Genomic DNA, 17,164 nt, shown 5'->3' on the forward strand with positions numbered 1-17,164 from the left:
ACTTTTAATTTTTTTTTTTTATTATTATATAATATAATATATGATTTTTTTTTTATTATTATATAATATAATATATGATTTTTTTTTTATTATAACTTTTTTTTAAAAATATAACATATAGATTAAGACCTAAGTGAAGTAGTAACAATTAACTCGCTACCTCAGATTTAGGGTCTTTAATTACTAATAGAGAAGAAGACGAAACAATTTGGGATAGGAATGCGTGTTGAGCGGGTGGATATGGTCGTGCCAGTATATCAAGTTTTGATGTCATTTTAAAACAACCTTGAGAAGCAACTGCAGCATATAAACAAATAGAGTGAGTCGCTGATACTGGCAATAAAAACGGCTTTGGGTTAATAACTCCGATCCAACAGAAATGTTCTTCATCGATATCTGACCTGAAAACAAAGAAAAAATGAATTAAATATGAATAATTCCATTAAAATGATAAAAACAACAATATTAAAATGTCAACAATAAATATAGGAACCTATATTTTTTCTTCATTATCATACCCCAAACTGCTGTCTATCTTGATGAACATTGTTTAACATTATGATTATTTATTATACAACTTGTAAATGTAAATTTCACATTAAAATTGTATTATCATTTTTTAAGAAGCACATTTAAATATTTAATAGATAAATTAAATTATGCATCAATTTTAATACTTGTAATCATTAAAAAAGAAATACCATCACATCACTAATTTTTCAAAAACAAAATCTATAATTTATATTTTTGTTTAAATTTTATGATACTAAAGTTATAATAAATCAACAAGTCAAGAGATATTTTTGTGAATTAACCTGACCAATTCGATTTTTTATTTTATTTGAAAAATTGATAAATATATAAGAAAAAATAACAAATATTTTACTTACTTTGAATAACTAGCTGTATTAGTATCAATTTTAACTTCAATTGAATGTTCAACACAATTCTTAAGTATTATAAGTACAGGTACAATACACATTCTAAAGTAATAAAAAGATAATTTTAATAAATTGTTATGACTTAACATTATTACTTAAAAGTTATAAGTAATAAAAAAAATTAAATACAAAAAACTTACTTTTTATCAATAAAGGAATGTAAAACAGTACTAGGATGTGAAAAAGCAATATTGAGCAACCGATTCATGGGTGACTCTAACAATCCTGTTACATCATTAGGTAGAGGTGTCCCATCATATGGATGTATATTCCGATCAGGTCCAAATATTTTTAATCTCCCTATTGGCTTGGCAATATTTTTTGATGCATCTAAACATCCAAATTCAGGCCATGCAACACTTAAATTTAATTTTGTCAAAGAAACCCTGTGAATGCCACATATAATTCTCAATTGATTTGAATGATCTTTGATTATTACCTGAGAATAGAATAATTGATAAAAAAAAATGAAACATAATAAAAATAAAAATATCACATTACCTGCCATAAAATGGCTAATACGAGATCAATACATTTCAACACCTCTGTCTGAACTTTATGTCTATCAAACTTCGGCATTTTGATTTCTTTTGATAATGATTTTGTTATTGAGACAAATTTTTCACACATATCATTGTGCGGAAATTGTTCATTATCAAAATTAATTTTAGAGATACCACTTTTATTTGTTCGACAAGCTTGTAAGAATAAATGACATGACTGTTGTTGATCCAAATCCTTTATACTTCCTTGAGGATATATTTTTTTAGATAGTGTCCATTCTGGACTGTACAAAAATACTTGTTTTAGTTTTACCTGTTCCACTTCATTTCCCTGAAATTATGGTGAAATAAAAACCTAAATTCAATTGAAAGACAAAAAAAATAATTAAAAAAAAATACCTTATACAAATTATGAACAATTGTTTTTAGATTAAGCGTTTCACTGTTTTGGTTTGCAAGTAATGCTGAAGCAGATAACCTAACACAAGGTTTTGCCGTCATAAACCAGCTGGCCCTGCATAATTTGTACTCTTGCTTTTTAGTTTCGATTTGAGATTCATAATAAAATAACAAGTCGAGACTAAATTTTTCTGTGTCTGGACTATTGAAGCAGAATTCAACAGATTTTTTTGAATTTGGAGGAATTTGAATTGATAAGCTTCGAATTTTTTTGTTTTTGCAAGACTGATTTGATTCTGAGAAAAATGAATCTTCAATTGAAGTTGATACATAAATTTTGTGCAATGGTACTACACCAGTATTTTCTAATGTTAATCGAATTATATTAATTTCACCAATTAACGTGTTAATTTGATTTCCAATAAAATCAACCTAAAAAAAAAATATATACCTATATACACTATTAAATTAAATTAAATTTTAACACTATATAATATACTTATAACAGTTTTGTTTTAAACATTGATTAATAATTTGGATTTATAACATTGATTGTATTTAATCAATAATTTAATAAATACTGAAAGATTAATAGACATATTTATTTAACTTTATGGTAGCCATACAATTATATTAGAGTAGTACAGGGATAAACAACTCAAATGATCTTGCAATCATTCTTTGGAAATGAATTATAATCCCATGGGCTGCATATATATATATATATATATATGCATATGCCTTACATATTCCTATATTAGATTTGGACCCAACACAAACAAATTAAAACAAACATATTTTGTAAAAGTTTGATAAATATCCTGGGCCATAAAATTATCCAAGGTAAGTTGTGTGTTGGCCACCCTTGATAAAGAACAATGTTTGAATGTGAATGATTTTAAACAACATTTGTCTTATTTATAAAACTAAACAAAATATTACATATTAAGTAGGATACTTAACCATCTAAACATACACTGTTTAATCACATTTACATGCATAGAATAAATATTTACCCCACAATTGTTTTTTTTTATTATTTTAAGATCACAACATAGTGGCTTATTTTGTGTGTAATTTTATTTTATTTATAAACTTAGAAAAAAAAATTGAGAACAGATAACCACAATGTAAATAACTAAATTATTCATTAATACTGATATTTATGACTTAGTACCTAGAATAATAAAAAATCTGGATCTGTTTATTATTTCAAACTTTGAAAACAAAAGAAGAATTATCTACTTGCTTAACTTAATTATAAAAGGTTTAAAGTAATAACTGGGTCTTGATTTGATTTGCGTAATTAAAATATGCACATATTTATGCTTCAAAAATGTATAATCATAGATATTAACAGAGTTTCAGGTCAGGCACTCAAAAACATTTTTACTAAAATTGTTTGAAAATTTTAAATTATATATTATATTATTATCATAATTATTAATATTTAATTCATAGTTTCTAATTATTAAAATTGATAATGAATAAATAATTATCATGGCTTGAAAGTTAATATTTAAACAAAAAATTGGAAAATTTAACAATTTAACATTTTTGAATATAATTGAAGAATTATTCTGAATTGTACACATACATTTACTAAAAATTTGTCATTATTATAATTCTTAACTTTGCTCCTCTTCTTCCCCTTTTTAATAATTATAAATCAACTGTTTTTGGGGCATCACTTTTTATATTTGTGTATTAGCCATGCCCATAAAACAATAATATTTAATTTATTATTTCTCATTTTTGAAATATGTTCCTAGTAAAATGTGTATTTTTATACATTTATTGACTATTTCAATATGAATAATCAAAAATAAACACATATTTTAGATTTTTAAAATTTTATAGAACACAAGTTCCAAGCCTTGGTTATAACTAATTTATAATGAACAGTTTATTTATAATCTACCTTCATTAAAGAAGTTTGTGGTTGAACATTGAACTGTATAGGACTCAACATCTCAAAACGTTGCCAACCATTTATTACTCTCTTGACTATGTCATCACTCATAATTGATGGAATCAATAAGCTAAACTGGACACCAGTTATAGTTAGAATTCCAGTACTTTTAGTTTTCAGTCCAAGAATAACCTGATAATACATAAGAAAATGTTTAAGAATGTCATTTAACACTTATTATTTGTAAGTGTAAGCTACTTGTGTTGTGCTGGAAGGTGCTAAAAGTAGTTCATCTAGCACTTGAGGTTCTACCAAATTTAACTCTTTATCAAAAGAATATGTCAATAATAAGTTTTCAATGCATAAGGATATGTTTAATGGATTTGATAATGTCATTTGTACTTGCACTAATTCTGTTGATACAAATACACATTGTACATTATAATATAAGTTAAATCCAATTTATCAAATTACCATCTTTAACTCAATAAAAAAGAAAAATTATCTTACCATCCACGTATAATATTTGTCTTATCATATCATTGCTACCATAGAAAGCAAAAGTTGGCTTAAATATTAATGGTGGTATTCCACGAGCTTCTGTAATTAAATCTTCTTCCATTTTATGCCACCTAGTGTCCAACAAGTCTTCATCAAAACTATGTTCTTTAGTTATTATACTGTCAGCATTCAACAATATTTTGATTTTTTTCTGATCAATGAGAGGTAGGGCTAAATCAATGACCGACGAGTCATTTTTCTCTGCTGCATATTCCTATAAAGGTTAATCCATTTGAGATAATGTATAAGTGGAAAATACCAATTATTATACCAATTTGATGTTCAAATAATCTCTAAGAATAGTGGACTGTTGTTCTGGTGGTTGACTTGAAGCTCTTGCCAGTAATTTGGAATATGCTTCAGAAGCTTGTTTCATATGTTTTAAAAACGTGGCTTGTCTACCAATAGCTGTTTGTATATGGTCTTCGGCTAATATCCAATGTGTATCTTCAAAGACCTATACAATATATAACAATAATTAGTACTTCACAGAAAAAATAAACGATTAAAATTAAAATTATATATATATATATATATATATATATATTAGATTTTAAGCTGTTTAATGAAATAGTTTTACAAAGATGCATTTTTGTTTGTGTAAGCATTAACTTTAATCTCCTATTAGAATTATAAAAATGCTTCAATCTTCAACTTTGAGGGTTATTGGTAACAAATTAGATCTGAAGGTACTTTAAAGGGTCAAATATTCACATGCTTTTCTTTACATATTCACGGTGTATGACACTAAATGGCATTATTTAACATTGTTCAAAAATGCTAATATTTACTCAGTATTACAATGAAACTATTAATTTTTTGTTAACGCCTCATTTTTGTAATTCAAAAAATATTAAATGTAAAGACTTGAATCTTTTTGCAATGACACAATATGATATTATTTAATATTTTTCATACATGACATTATAATATTTAGACAAATTTTCGTTTATTTATTCCATGATCTTATTTACACTATTCTCTATACATCAGTTTTGACTTGTATATAACTTATGCAACATATTTTGATGAAAATAGCTTCAACCTACTTTATCAGTTGTAAAGAAAAATATAGACAGGCACCATGCCTCCGCTCAGAATCTTTTTGTGTGCAATGATTAATCAATGAAGATAACATTTACCTAAAATCTAATTATGAAATAATTATATTAATTTATAATTAAAATCTACCTGATAAGCTTGTTGGTAACAGCTTAGTGACTGTTTTCTTTGTGCTGCTTTAGAATATCGGTGTCCAGCCAGAACCATATGAAAAGCATACTTTCTCAACATTGGAGGTTTTTGTGATTTCAGAAAAGCATATGCTGCCTGTTCTAAAAGTAGAGCACTGCGTAAATCTGAGTCTTCATTTGTCATCTGAATAAACATTTTGGCAGCCTCTCCATACATTTCCCGTCTGACTAGTAATTCACAAAATAGTATTGTAGCTCTTGTTGCAAATTGTGGAACCCTGTTTTGTATAAACAACAAATTAATTATTAAAAGTACATAAACAAAACTTTTTATTATACTTTAGACCTGCAAGTGTTCAAATATGTTAATACACTCTCATTGGCATATTCTATGGCTTTCCGATTGTCACATACACTAGGGCACATCAAAGCACAAATGGCAGCCATTTCAATGGCACCACTATACAACATCCAAGCGTTATCTGCACTAAAATCTCTTTTGGCAGCCTGGTATAGTGGAAAAGCGAGAGACCAGGCACCCAAAATCATATATAAATCTGCTAAACGTCGTGTTTGAAGTTCTGGTGAATCATTAGTGTAGCTAAATAAATAATAACACATTAAAATATTATTATGGTAAAATATGTCAAGTTTTTTTTTACTGACATAACTGTAGCTGGTACAGCTGCTGCAGTAGGTTTATTTGTGCTAAACCATCGTTTGGTAGCACTCAAAAGTGATCGACTAACACCTTTTTTGTTTGTTACCTATACAAATAAAAATAAATATAATAATTATCATATTGGATCAAAAATATTTGTATATACCGATTCATTTAAAGATTGTATTTGAGATTCAATGTAAGGTATTAGTGATCTTGAAACAAAATGTTTAGTCAAATCTCGTATATTGTTATGATCATTTTCATCTAAATAAGCACCATATATTTTTTGAATGTGCGTTTTTGATTCACCATTCAAACTTTTGTTATATTCTTGTGGACTTAATGGATGTATTAAAGAATTATCTACAGAATTCAAACTGTTTTCAAATTCTCCACTCTGATCTTGAGACTCTATACTATCATTTAAATTAAATGAATTATTCAAGTAATCCCATATTCCTTCAGTTAACTCAGTTTTAGGATATTTACACGAGTTTAATCTAAGAAGATGGCAACTACTGTGACCATATGCTGACTGTAATGTTTCAATAATTTTATTAGCTCTGAAATAAAAATGATAAATATTAATCTTATTTTCAAAAGTGTCAATAAATTACATAAAATGAAATTTCTTTAAAGTTACTGATATTACCAGTTCAGAATATAAATATCACTAAACATGTATGATAAATACATGTAAATATGCAAAGCAAAACTTAGAAATTTATTTCACTGCCTTAAAAAAAAAAAATTATCTTTGAATATCGACAAAAAATGTGCAAAAACAAAAGGTTTTTAACTATTATTATTATATAGTATAAACTATACAGCGATCTGCTGATTATACAGCAGAGGGTATGAGAACCCAGCCACACCATGCAATTTTTTTTTTTCATAGCTATATAAATTTAATTTATATACTATGCATACATTTGCAAATAATATATTACAAAATAAATGTACATACAATTTAATTTTTAATTTAAAAATTTACAATAAAAATATTTATTTATTAATTATATACATATTTTTATGAAACCCGCCCCCATTTTTTTTCTGTATCTGTGCTGATTCTTATGTATAATAACTTACATGGTCAAATCAGGATTAAGACTTTCATGTAAAACAACATAATATCTTAATATAGTGGTGTGAAACCATTTTGGTGATTGATTTTGATTTGGTAAAATTGATTGTTGAACTTGCTGTGTCAATATTGATACTTGTTCTTCATCAGAAGAGCTTATTACTATAACACCTGATTTATATAAGTTAAGAAATTATTTGGTCAAAAATGTATAGAATTAATATTAACTAAATTCTGTAAAGGATACATCCTAAGAAATGTTTAGTATATTCATGGTCTGAGACATTTTGAATTTGTAAAAATGTCCTTCTCCACTTAGTAAACCATGGCGTATTTTCAGGTATTGTGATTTCCCGTCCACCTGTCAAATAAGTTTTTAAATAAGTAGCAAATTACAGATATTTAAATTAAAATAATATTTAATGCATCAGTCATTACCAATTTTAACAGCAATGTTACTTGGTTCAGTTGTTACATTAACAGAATCGTGTAAGCGACTTCTTTCTTTGGTGACCGACAAGGGTTGACTGTTCATGTTTGAAAACTTTATTTGAAGATTTGGGACGTTTATTGTACTACCATTGGTGTCTTTGAAATTAACTATAAGTACGATATTTTAAGTAGGTACTGTAGTGGAAGTATGTGTGGGTATTTCATGGGTGTACTTACCGTCTGTTAGCCGAGCAAATGGATTGAGCAGATCACTAAAGCTCAGATTGTTTTTGCGACACATTTCTTGAGCCTTGTCCGAACACAAGACTGCTACGTGTGGGCAAAATATGCCACGAACAAAATCGTCGTCATCGTCGCAAGCCATTTTTACAGGATTGGCCGACGTAAATCAAAAGTTGAGACACACCAAATGTGTCCACATAAAATATGATAGAACTATAACCGGTCACTGATGTTGCCACCACCCGGGCTTCACAGTGTTAAACTTCAGTAACGATTCAGTCGACTCAACTACTCAAGAGTAGAGGATTTCGACTGCATCGGCAGTTCGGTAAGCCGAAACAGTTAACACAATGCCATATCGGAGATCGCGATGAGAAACGATCCGGTGACGGCTAAAGCTAATGGATAAGGATAATATTAAGCTTAGCTACTGACATTATTCAATATTATTGTGATATAGATCCACGGTGTGACGTCATATGCAGTTATGGATAATATCCTAATCATGGTTTTCAGATACCGTAGTAGAATTCGTAAAACATATGATACTCAATCGTATATTATCTACAACCATGGTTCCGATCAGTGGCAACCACACATTATCATCTTACTATTATTGTTATAATATATTTATTTATTTATTTATTTATTATTATTATTATTAATGTCAATAGATGATTAATTAAGCTGCAGCTCTGATCTATAAACTTATTACTTATATTACAAATATATACCGTGCATACTATAATAATTATTATTTTCAATTTCAAAAATCACCACTGTCTACCTTTTCGATTATTAACTTACAATTTATGACTGTGCAGCGTGCACAGTAGTACAGTACACGATGTTAAATTTGTCATGGTTTTCGTCATTCTGTATTGATACGTGGTAGTTGGCACTCACTAAATTAATGTAGGACAATCCCCTGTACATTTTAAAATCTGATTCGATCCTGTCTGCGTATTCTACCAAAATTATCTGCCTTATGTCAATTGTACCGACTATCTAAACCATCAGTTGAACTCCCGAAAAGATAATTGAATTTGTCTAAAAGTTTACTTGAAAACAACTTTTTCCACTATTTTTTTTTTATTATTTATTAAAATTAAAATATTTCAGCATATTACATGCTATTACAAGTTTGATTACCTACAAATTACAATTTTTAATTACAGTAAGTTATTGATCTTCATCTTCGCTTGATTCTGAAAGAAAGAGATCTTGCGGTAGACGTCGTTTTAAACAATGATTTTTTGTTTTGTTACCCAGATTGTAGAATCGTAAGCCATTGGATGTGTTTAGATTTGAGAGAAAATGTTTGAATTAGATTTTTATCCAGTCTCGAATTAAAAGGATTCCTGTATCATGAATTTGTCTATTCTTCATAAACTAAGGGGCTTTTAGACTAGACATATTCTCAAGAATTTGTTTTGAAGAATTTTAATTTTGTTGGTTTTAGTAGAAGAACACTATTTTTAAAATAGAACTCCTGACCCTTACAAAATTAGATTTCTTTATTTTGAATATTAAAAATTTTAAAATGTTTATGGACCATAAGTTATGGTTATGATTTATAAAATATCTAAAATAGAAATGTAAGAAAGTCATTTTCAAGTAAATTTTTAAACGAATTAAAATATCAGAAATTTTTTTGGATAAATATAGGCTAATTAATACAATTGGCAAAAGACTTAGGATTGATACTAAAAAACGAAACAATAACAATCAATGTAATTTACAGAATTATTAACGGTAATCACTAATTGGTATAAAACGACCCGGGAAAAAAAAGTTAATTTTGATAAAAAGTTATTGAAATAATAAATTTGCCGTCATAAATAAAATCATTTTTAAATGTATCTATATAGAAATTCGAAAACACACTTGTTGAAATAAACTTAGACTTTACATACAGAGTGATTCTTTTATCATAAAACACTTATTATTTCAAAAAGTCTTCATGTTTTTGAAAATATTTTTAACGTTTTTATTAAAAAATTATATTTTTAAATATTTTTTTTAAGTTTTTTACTTTTTAGAATGACAACATAGAGTTTTAATTTCATATTCCAAAGCACAATAATTTTCTGAGTATTTTGATACATAAAAATCGAATTTAGGGCGAATAGTTTATGAGTTATAAGTATTTATAGTTTTGATACGTGGTGGTACAGCGGGTTACCCCGCAAAATGTTTGTCCACTACTCCGCTTGTCTAAACCTTAAATACATATATATATGTATTTTTTCATGTTAAATATGTAATAAATAATAATATTTAAGTTGTATTTATTAATACAATGATACCTGTGGGCTGCGATAAACCAAATTGTATCATTAAAAATGTAATCGCAAGACGTTCACTGGGTATATTACGAAAAAAAAAAAATATATATGTTGAATTACAGAATATAAATTCAAACCATTATGTGAAGAATATTTAAGTAGGGAAAGAGATTATTTATCTATTTTTTTAATAGCCATAGCTTATACTATTCAATATCTATGATTCATGTTTATTATTATTTACTCATTTAACTTAACAATTGACTTATAATATAGGTACTTTAGTACTTATACTTAAATTAATATTTGGAATTTTGAAGTAAAATGCATTTAATGTTTTTTTCTTAGAATCATTATTAACTACACGCCGACTGCTGGAGTACTTCACTATGGCGCTATATTTCTTTTACTTACAATCACTGAATCATCTGAATCGCACATACACACACATACATTCATAATGATCACTGATTAATCGTTTGAGTTTCTGAGCATTTAGCCAAACACTAATAAGTACACATTTCCACGAGTACATTTAGAAAATTGCATAATATATGCATTATACATCTTTAAAAAAGACAATATTGAGCTTTTTTACTAATTATTAATTTATACCATTACTTAATAAAATAAAGAATGTGTTGTTCAATGTGAGCTATAAAAGTCATCTTTCAAATAAAAAATTGATTATCAAAATCCAACAACTCTAAAAGATCTGATAATTTTTCCGGTGAAGTTATTATTATTAATGTAATTTGCTTTTATTATACGCCATATTCATCCCTTAACAGGTATCAAGGTATAGATTAGTAAAAAACTATTTTATTTAAAATGGAAACATAATATATAATATATTATAAAATGCCTATAATTTTTAAATTGTTACAGAACTATGAAAAACTTGAAAAATCAACACAATTTTACATTTTACAATTCATTTAAATTTGAAATTGGCAGAAGTAGTAGTAGTGGTGGTATTATAGGTATTACTAAATTACTAAAATATAAAATTTATCCAAAACCCAATCAATGATTTCATAATTTAAACATGAAAAGGAAACAAAATGTTTGTCTTAAACAATGGATAAGATTTACTACACGGCCGAAACTAGTCAAGGGGTAACGAACAACAGTTACCACTCATTAATAGTGCCGATATCGGTAATTCCAACATAAAATTGATGTTCAATAATTAAACATATTAAATTGTAACGTCTACCTAACACAAAAAATCGACTGTTTAGTATTTTTTACTCTCCTTAAGTATTTAAATAAATAAGGTTTAAACATGTATGGAAAGTGACAAGTGTGAATGTGAAACGGTGTAGTCACCGAAATTTCATTTGTTCTGTATTTTTTCGTACTGCATAGGTAATTTAGCGCGTGTGTAATAACGATATGACGTTATTATTATATATAATATAGTTTTTCACAGATTTTAGACGATTACGATATATCGGTTGACGGTTTTCGAATAATAAATATAGACTAATTTTAGTAATAAACTTTGTAATAACAGTAAAACCACAGACTTTTCCATAGCAGTATTGAAGTCTGCGAGTAATAATAATGATAATTGACCTTCGAAATTGGTGATAGCTGATAACGTTGGTTGTGTACACGATTAAAAAACAGAGATAATATAATATCTTCAATAGTTCAATCGTGGTTATGTACTCGTCTAATATAAATACTGACGTATTTCGACATACGTACTATTATAACCCGAGTAAGGACAAATTAAAATAACAGTAACACTAACACTTACACACTAACACTCAAACACTGTAATAACAGGTATTCTACAAAGATAGTACTATATTTCCGCAATATCCTATAGCCGCCGAGAGTTGTTGTACCTACGATACCCGCCTACTTAATATTATAGCTATTGATAAACGATTATTGGTAATTACAAATTAATTAGTACTTATTTAATCACACGTGTTTATGGTGTATCATTTGTCTTAACGACCCTGTTTTATGAAATAAATAGTAAATGGCGTTTTAGAAATTTTTCAATTTGTTGTAGATGCCAGTTATACCACAACTCACTTCACTGTCCATGCCGTCCACGGGTCCCACGTCGATTCGTCAAAACAAGAGCGAAGCCTGAAGAAGTCAAGACTCTCAAGTGTTATGGTAATAGCAATTACTAATTATCAATTATTATTAATTAATAATATTATCGTTTTCTGATATTTTGTGGACATAACGCGCGTTATCAGCTGCAGGTTATCAATTTATCATAATGTTATATTGTAATATATCTTGATATTAGTAGCGAAGCGAAAGCCCACATTCAAACTGCGTTTTGCACCAATCACAGTCGACAATTCAGAAACATAATCTTGAACTTTTCTTTTTTCGAATAAAAAATTATTAGACCCACTAGCTATTCACTAAATAGGTAGGTGTTTAGGCGGCACAGAATTGCAGAAGCAGTCCGCACTCCCGAAGCTCTCCATCTTACAACTCAAAATAAACAAAGATGATTCAATAATATTCATTCGTATCTTGAGAGTCACGTTTATTTGATAAGCTTCGAAATTCAGTAGTACACTAAAATATTATTTCGGTACACTTTTTATGTTATGTTATAATATTATAATTTATAGTCAGGTCCATCTCAGACTACAAACCAGCGTTTCACGATGAAATATTACAAAATCGAAATTAACAAGACCGAATGGGAAGTACCCGATAGATACCAAATGCTCACTCCTGTTGGTCTTGGTGCCTACGGACAAGTTTGGTATTGAATATCACCAATTTTTTTTTTCTAATTTTCAACAAACCACATGATCTATTTTTTTTTTTACTTGTATTTTTTAGTTCAGCTGTTGATAATCAGACTGGGTTGAAAGTTGCCATCAAAAAGCTTGCCAGACCATTCCAGTCAGCAGTTCATGCTAAACGTACCTATCGAGAGCTTCGCATGTTAAAACATATGAACCATGAAAATGTATGTCCTTTTTCAATATTAATTTATAAATTGTTAAGATTATATTTAACGTAAATATACTTAAGTCATAGGCAATTTTTTTGATTTCAGGGCATGGGACTTGAAATGTATTATTGTAAAGAACCATGCTTTGATTATTTTAGTAACCAGTTAACCCCGATATCTGCTATCTGCTTATGATTTCGTTATTATTTTATACACTATGCATTTGTTGTCAAGTATATTCATTGAGTATTATAACTTTAAAATACTATACAATTGGATAACTTTATTACATAGTTTAAATATTTCATGTTTTTCTTTGTAATTATTATCTTGAGACACCCAATATTTAACTGGAACACCAAGTATTTAATATTAATTATAAACACAAGCTTTTTTTTTCCAGCAGGATTTGGGATTTAAAGCATTTGCTTTTTTTTTGCTTTAGTAGAATGCATAAAAGTTATGTCATATTATTACAATTTCAAACATAAAATCTTTTTTTTGCTTATTTTGGTACTAAAAAAAAAATGCTTTGATTTTACAATGATGTTTTTTTTTTATTTTTTTTTTTTTTATGCCTGTAATTATTTATAGTAAAACTCAATGTTATGAGTGGTTTCTGGTAGTAAATTATATCTAGTTACTTTAATTATTTTTATTTATTTTTGCTATCTATTTTGTCTGCTTATGGAACAATAAAAGTATTCATCATTTCTAACAAAAACTATAAGGGATTTCTAGTATATTAATTATTTTGAGCTTTAATGTCAATGTAATGAATACAATAACATAGATTAGTCAATTTATGTTGCGTTGTTTGTTTCTTTTTTGATTTTTCATATTCATAATCAGTAAAGTTGAGTTATTTGGAAATGCAGTTACATAACTGAAGTAATTTATAAAGATAAAAAGAAAGATTTTGAATTTGCTTTTTTTTCTTATCTTCATGTTTAAAAATTCTTTTTTAAAGTGCTTATAATGAAGTTTTTATGTACTTTTTTAAACACTTATTTTGATTATTTTAGGTGCTTTAAGTCCTGAACTCTGTTTATTAGTAAGGGAATATTATGTCATTAAAAAAATATTTAACCAAAATATTAAAATTAATTGTATATTCTTAATGTTTAGGTAATTGGATTATTAGATGTTTTCACACCTGCAAATACTATAAATAATTTTAATCAATTGTAAGTTTATGTATAATTTAAAACGTATGTATTCTTTATATTTAATTTTTTTCTTATAGGTATATGGTCACTCATTTAATGGGAGCTGACTTAAACAATATCATACGTACACAAAAATTGTCTGATGATCATGTTCAGTTTCTTGTTTACCAAATTTTACGAGGTTTGAAGTACATCCATTCTGCTGGAATAATCCATAGAGTATGTAAAATTGGTTTATATGTTATATACAATTGGTTATATCATTACTGATAGTATAAAATTTATTTAGGATTTAAAACCATCAAATATTGGCGTAAATGAAGATTGCGAGCTAAAAATATTAGATTTTGGATTAGCAAGACCAACTGAAAGTGAAATGACTGGATATGTGGCTACCAGATGGTACAGAGCACCTGAGATAATGTTAAATTGGATGCATTATAATCAGACAGGTTAAATTTATATACATATATATTATATATAATATATATATTAAAGCACATAATTATATGTATTATCAACTTATTAAGTTTAAATTGAAATGTATGTCTTATCTAATAATAAAAAGTATGCGTATGCATATAATTTTGGGCAAAAAGAGGAAGTCATACCCACATATATTGTCTCTGTCTTACAAACGTAAGACATAGCAAATTTGCGTTCAGCAGATTTAATTTTATGCTGTTAGCTTTAATATTAGAGTCAATTTACTTATCATCAAACTTAAAGGTAATAATATTATTCAGGGCATCTCATAAGCTTTTATTGATATTTTAATATTTAAGCGAGTTACGAACATTTTAAAGTTTTAATATTTTACATAACTATAATTCACTTAAAAATTAAAATATCAATAAAAGTCTATGGGATGCCCTAGATAATATTATTACCTTTAAGTTTAATAATAGGTAAATTGACTAATATTAAAGCTTATAACATAAACTTGATTCTGCTGAACGCAAATTTGCTATGTTTTACGTTTGTAAGACGGAAACAACACATGACGTCCTTTTAATTATAATAATAACAATGATATCATATGATAAAGATATATAAACACATTATCTTGTTAATCATTAATTTAATAAGTTTTTCTTGATACTAATAAGTCAAAAGTGCAAATATAATTTAATTTTAAAAATAAATATTTATGCTTCTTGTATAAATTATTAATTTTATATAATTGTTTATTTTTAATTTTAGTTGATATTTGGTCAGTAGGCTGTATTATGGCTGAACTTTTAACAGGAAGGACATTATTTCCTGGTACAGATCGTATCCTTTTTAAATAAGTTTAAATCTTCTTTACTAATTTACTATTAAAGAAAATCTAACATAGAATATATTTTTCTTATAAGATATTAAAGACATACAACAATTAAATTTGATTTTGGAAATATTAGGCACTCCATCAAATGAACTGATGCAAAAGATATCCAGTGAATCGGTAAGTGTCACACAATATCATATAAATAAGCTTATAATCCTTAACAGCATATAAAATTAGATGTGGATCATTTAACACGTGTATTAGTTTTGTGTGGAACACCGTCCCTTGAATATTTAAATAAAATTAAAAGCTCAGAGGTTTGTGTGTCTTATATTTGTTATTTATTTGGTTGTGGTAGTGTTTGTTTAAATCAATATGTTGTATTGTAAGTTTTTATATGGTATTTTAGGCAAAAAAATATATACAGTCTTTACCAGTAATGCTGAAAAAAGATTTTGCTGAAGTATTCAAAGGAGCTAATCCATTAGGTAAAATTTTTATTTAAAAATGATTGTACAAATTCTTAATAAATTACTTTGCGAACAGCAATTAAATTGTTAGAAGAAATGTTGGAATTGGACGCTGATAAAAGAATGACTGCTGAAAAAGCACTTGCACACCCATACCTGGCACAATATGCTGATCCAACTGATGAACCAAATTCACCTCCATATGATCAAAGCTTTGAAGATATGGAATTAAATGTAGAAAAATGGAAAGGTGAAATATTAATTCTTAATATTTAGTATTATTCATTATTTGAGTTTATTTAAATACAAAATTATTAATTTTGTCGTACTGACATCAAAACACCTAAAAAATACAGATTTTCAACAAAAATGATAAATTATTTTATTTTTAAATGTTTATGTATAGCCGCTTAACGAATTTTGTAATTAAAATAATACAATATGTACTAACTTATATTCTAAGAATAAGGTGTATGAATTAGATAATTTAATGGTCATCAAAAGTTATTATATACCTTATACATCTCTCTACATATTTTAATTAATATTTTTTTTATTGCATAACCTGAAATTCCTATTATTCCTTTATTAGCTTTTAGTTTATATATATTATTTTTTTAACTTTAATTATTGAATGTTAATTTATGAATGACATTTTTGTGTATACTTGAACATGTACTCATTTAAATTTGCCTATTGAAAGATTTTCACAAAAATTATATTTCAGATTAATAAAATAAATAAATGTTTTAACATTTATGTTATAGAACTTGTTTGGGAAGAAGTTGTAAGTTATGTTCCGTCCACACAATTAGAATCAACATAAGTCACTTCAGCACATTTTTGATGTCTTGTATAATTATTTTTGCAAACTATTGTGAAAAGAATGCTCAGCTTTATTAAAGTTTTATTAATGTTTATAATAATTATATTTGTAGATTAATATTTTGATTATTGTTATTGTTAAATAAATTCATATGTATATGAATTTAATTAAGATAGTTTAGTATGTAATTATTTACCATTAATTATATTTTATATATAAAATATTTTCTAACATATTTTTAACACGCATTGTTTTA

At 26.9% G+C, this 17,164-nt stretch overlaps 2 protein-coding genes across 7 annotated transcripts; one reads left to right on the forward strand and one right to left on the reverse strand.

Annotated features, from left to right (window-relative positions):
- Positions 1 to 37: 37 nt before the first annotated feature.
- Positions 38 to 8,077, reverse strand: LOC113557727 (trafficking protein particle complex subunit 8). The gene is made up of 17 exons (XM_026963287.1): positions 7,930 to 8,077; positions 7,699 to 7,860; positions 7,508 to 7,621; positions 7,266 to 7,431; positions 6,337 to 6,736; positions 6,176 to 6,276; positions 5,856 to 6,110; positions 5,508 to 5,787; positions 4,588 to 4,773; positions 4,266 to 4,530; positions 4,014 to 4,168; positions 3,765 to 3,947; positions 1,844 to 2,275; positions 1,443 to 1,775; positions 1,082 to 1,380; positions 891 to 983; positions 38 to 401 (listed from the first exon to the last, which is right to left on the reverse strand). Exons 1-17 carry the CDS (start codon positions 8,075 to 8,077, stop codon positions 149 to 151), a joined length of 3,825 nt encoding a protein of 1,274 aa, XP_026819088.1. The 3' UTR covers positions 38 to 148.
- A 3,802-nt stretch (positions 8,078 to 11,879) lies between these two features.
- LOC113548140 (mitogen-activated protein kinase p38b-like) lies at positions 11,880 to 17,063 on the forward strand. 6 transcript variants are annotated; one of them, XM_026948860.1, is made up of 13 exons: positions 11,890 to 11,952; positions 12,021 to 12,131; positions 12,256 to 12,365; positions 12,842 to 12,978; positions 13,059 to 13,188; positions 14,302 to 14,360; positions 14,420 to 14,561; positions 14,632 to 14,794; positions 15,546 to 15,617; positions 15,710 to 15,789; positions 16,022 to 16,100; positions 16,159 to 16,332; positions 16,850 to 17,055. In XM_026948860.1, the coding sequence occupies exons 3-13, from the start codon at positions 12,363 to 12,365 to the stop codon at positions 16,906 to 16,908; spliced, it is 1,098 nt and encodes a 365-aa protein (XP_026804661.1). In that variant the 5' UTR covers positions 11,890 to 11,952; positions 12,021 to 12,131; positions 12,256 to 12,362; the 3' UTR covers positions 16,909 to 17,055. The 6 variants fall into 6 exon arrangements, with proteins under 6 accessions (XP_026804658.1, XP_026804657.1, XP_026804661.1 ...); XM_026948857.1 differs by lacking the exons at positions 12,021 to 12,131; positions 15,710 to 15,789 and adding an exon at positions 15,850 to 15,929 and having other exon boundaries at positions 11,880 to 11,952; positions 16,850 to 17,063; XM_026948856.1 differs by lacking the exon at positions 12,021 to 12,131 and having other exon boundaries at positions 11,880 to 11,952; positions 16,850 to 17,060.
- The last annotated feature ends 101 nt before the right edge of the window (positions 17,064 to 17,164 follow it).

Source organism: Rhopalosiphum maidis, chromosome 1 (genome assembly GCF_003676215.2).
Source record: "Rhopalosiphum maidis isolate BTI-1 chromosome 1, ASM367621v3, whole genome shotgun sequence".
In the NCBI taxonomy this organism is placed as follows: domain Eukaryota; kingdom Metazoa; phylum Arthropoda; class Insecta; order Hemiptera; family Aphididae; genus Rhopalosiphum; species Rhopalosiphum maidis.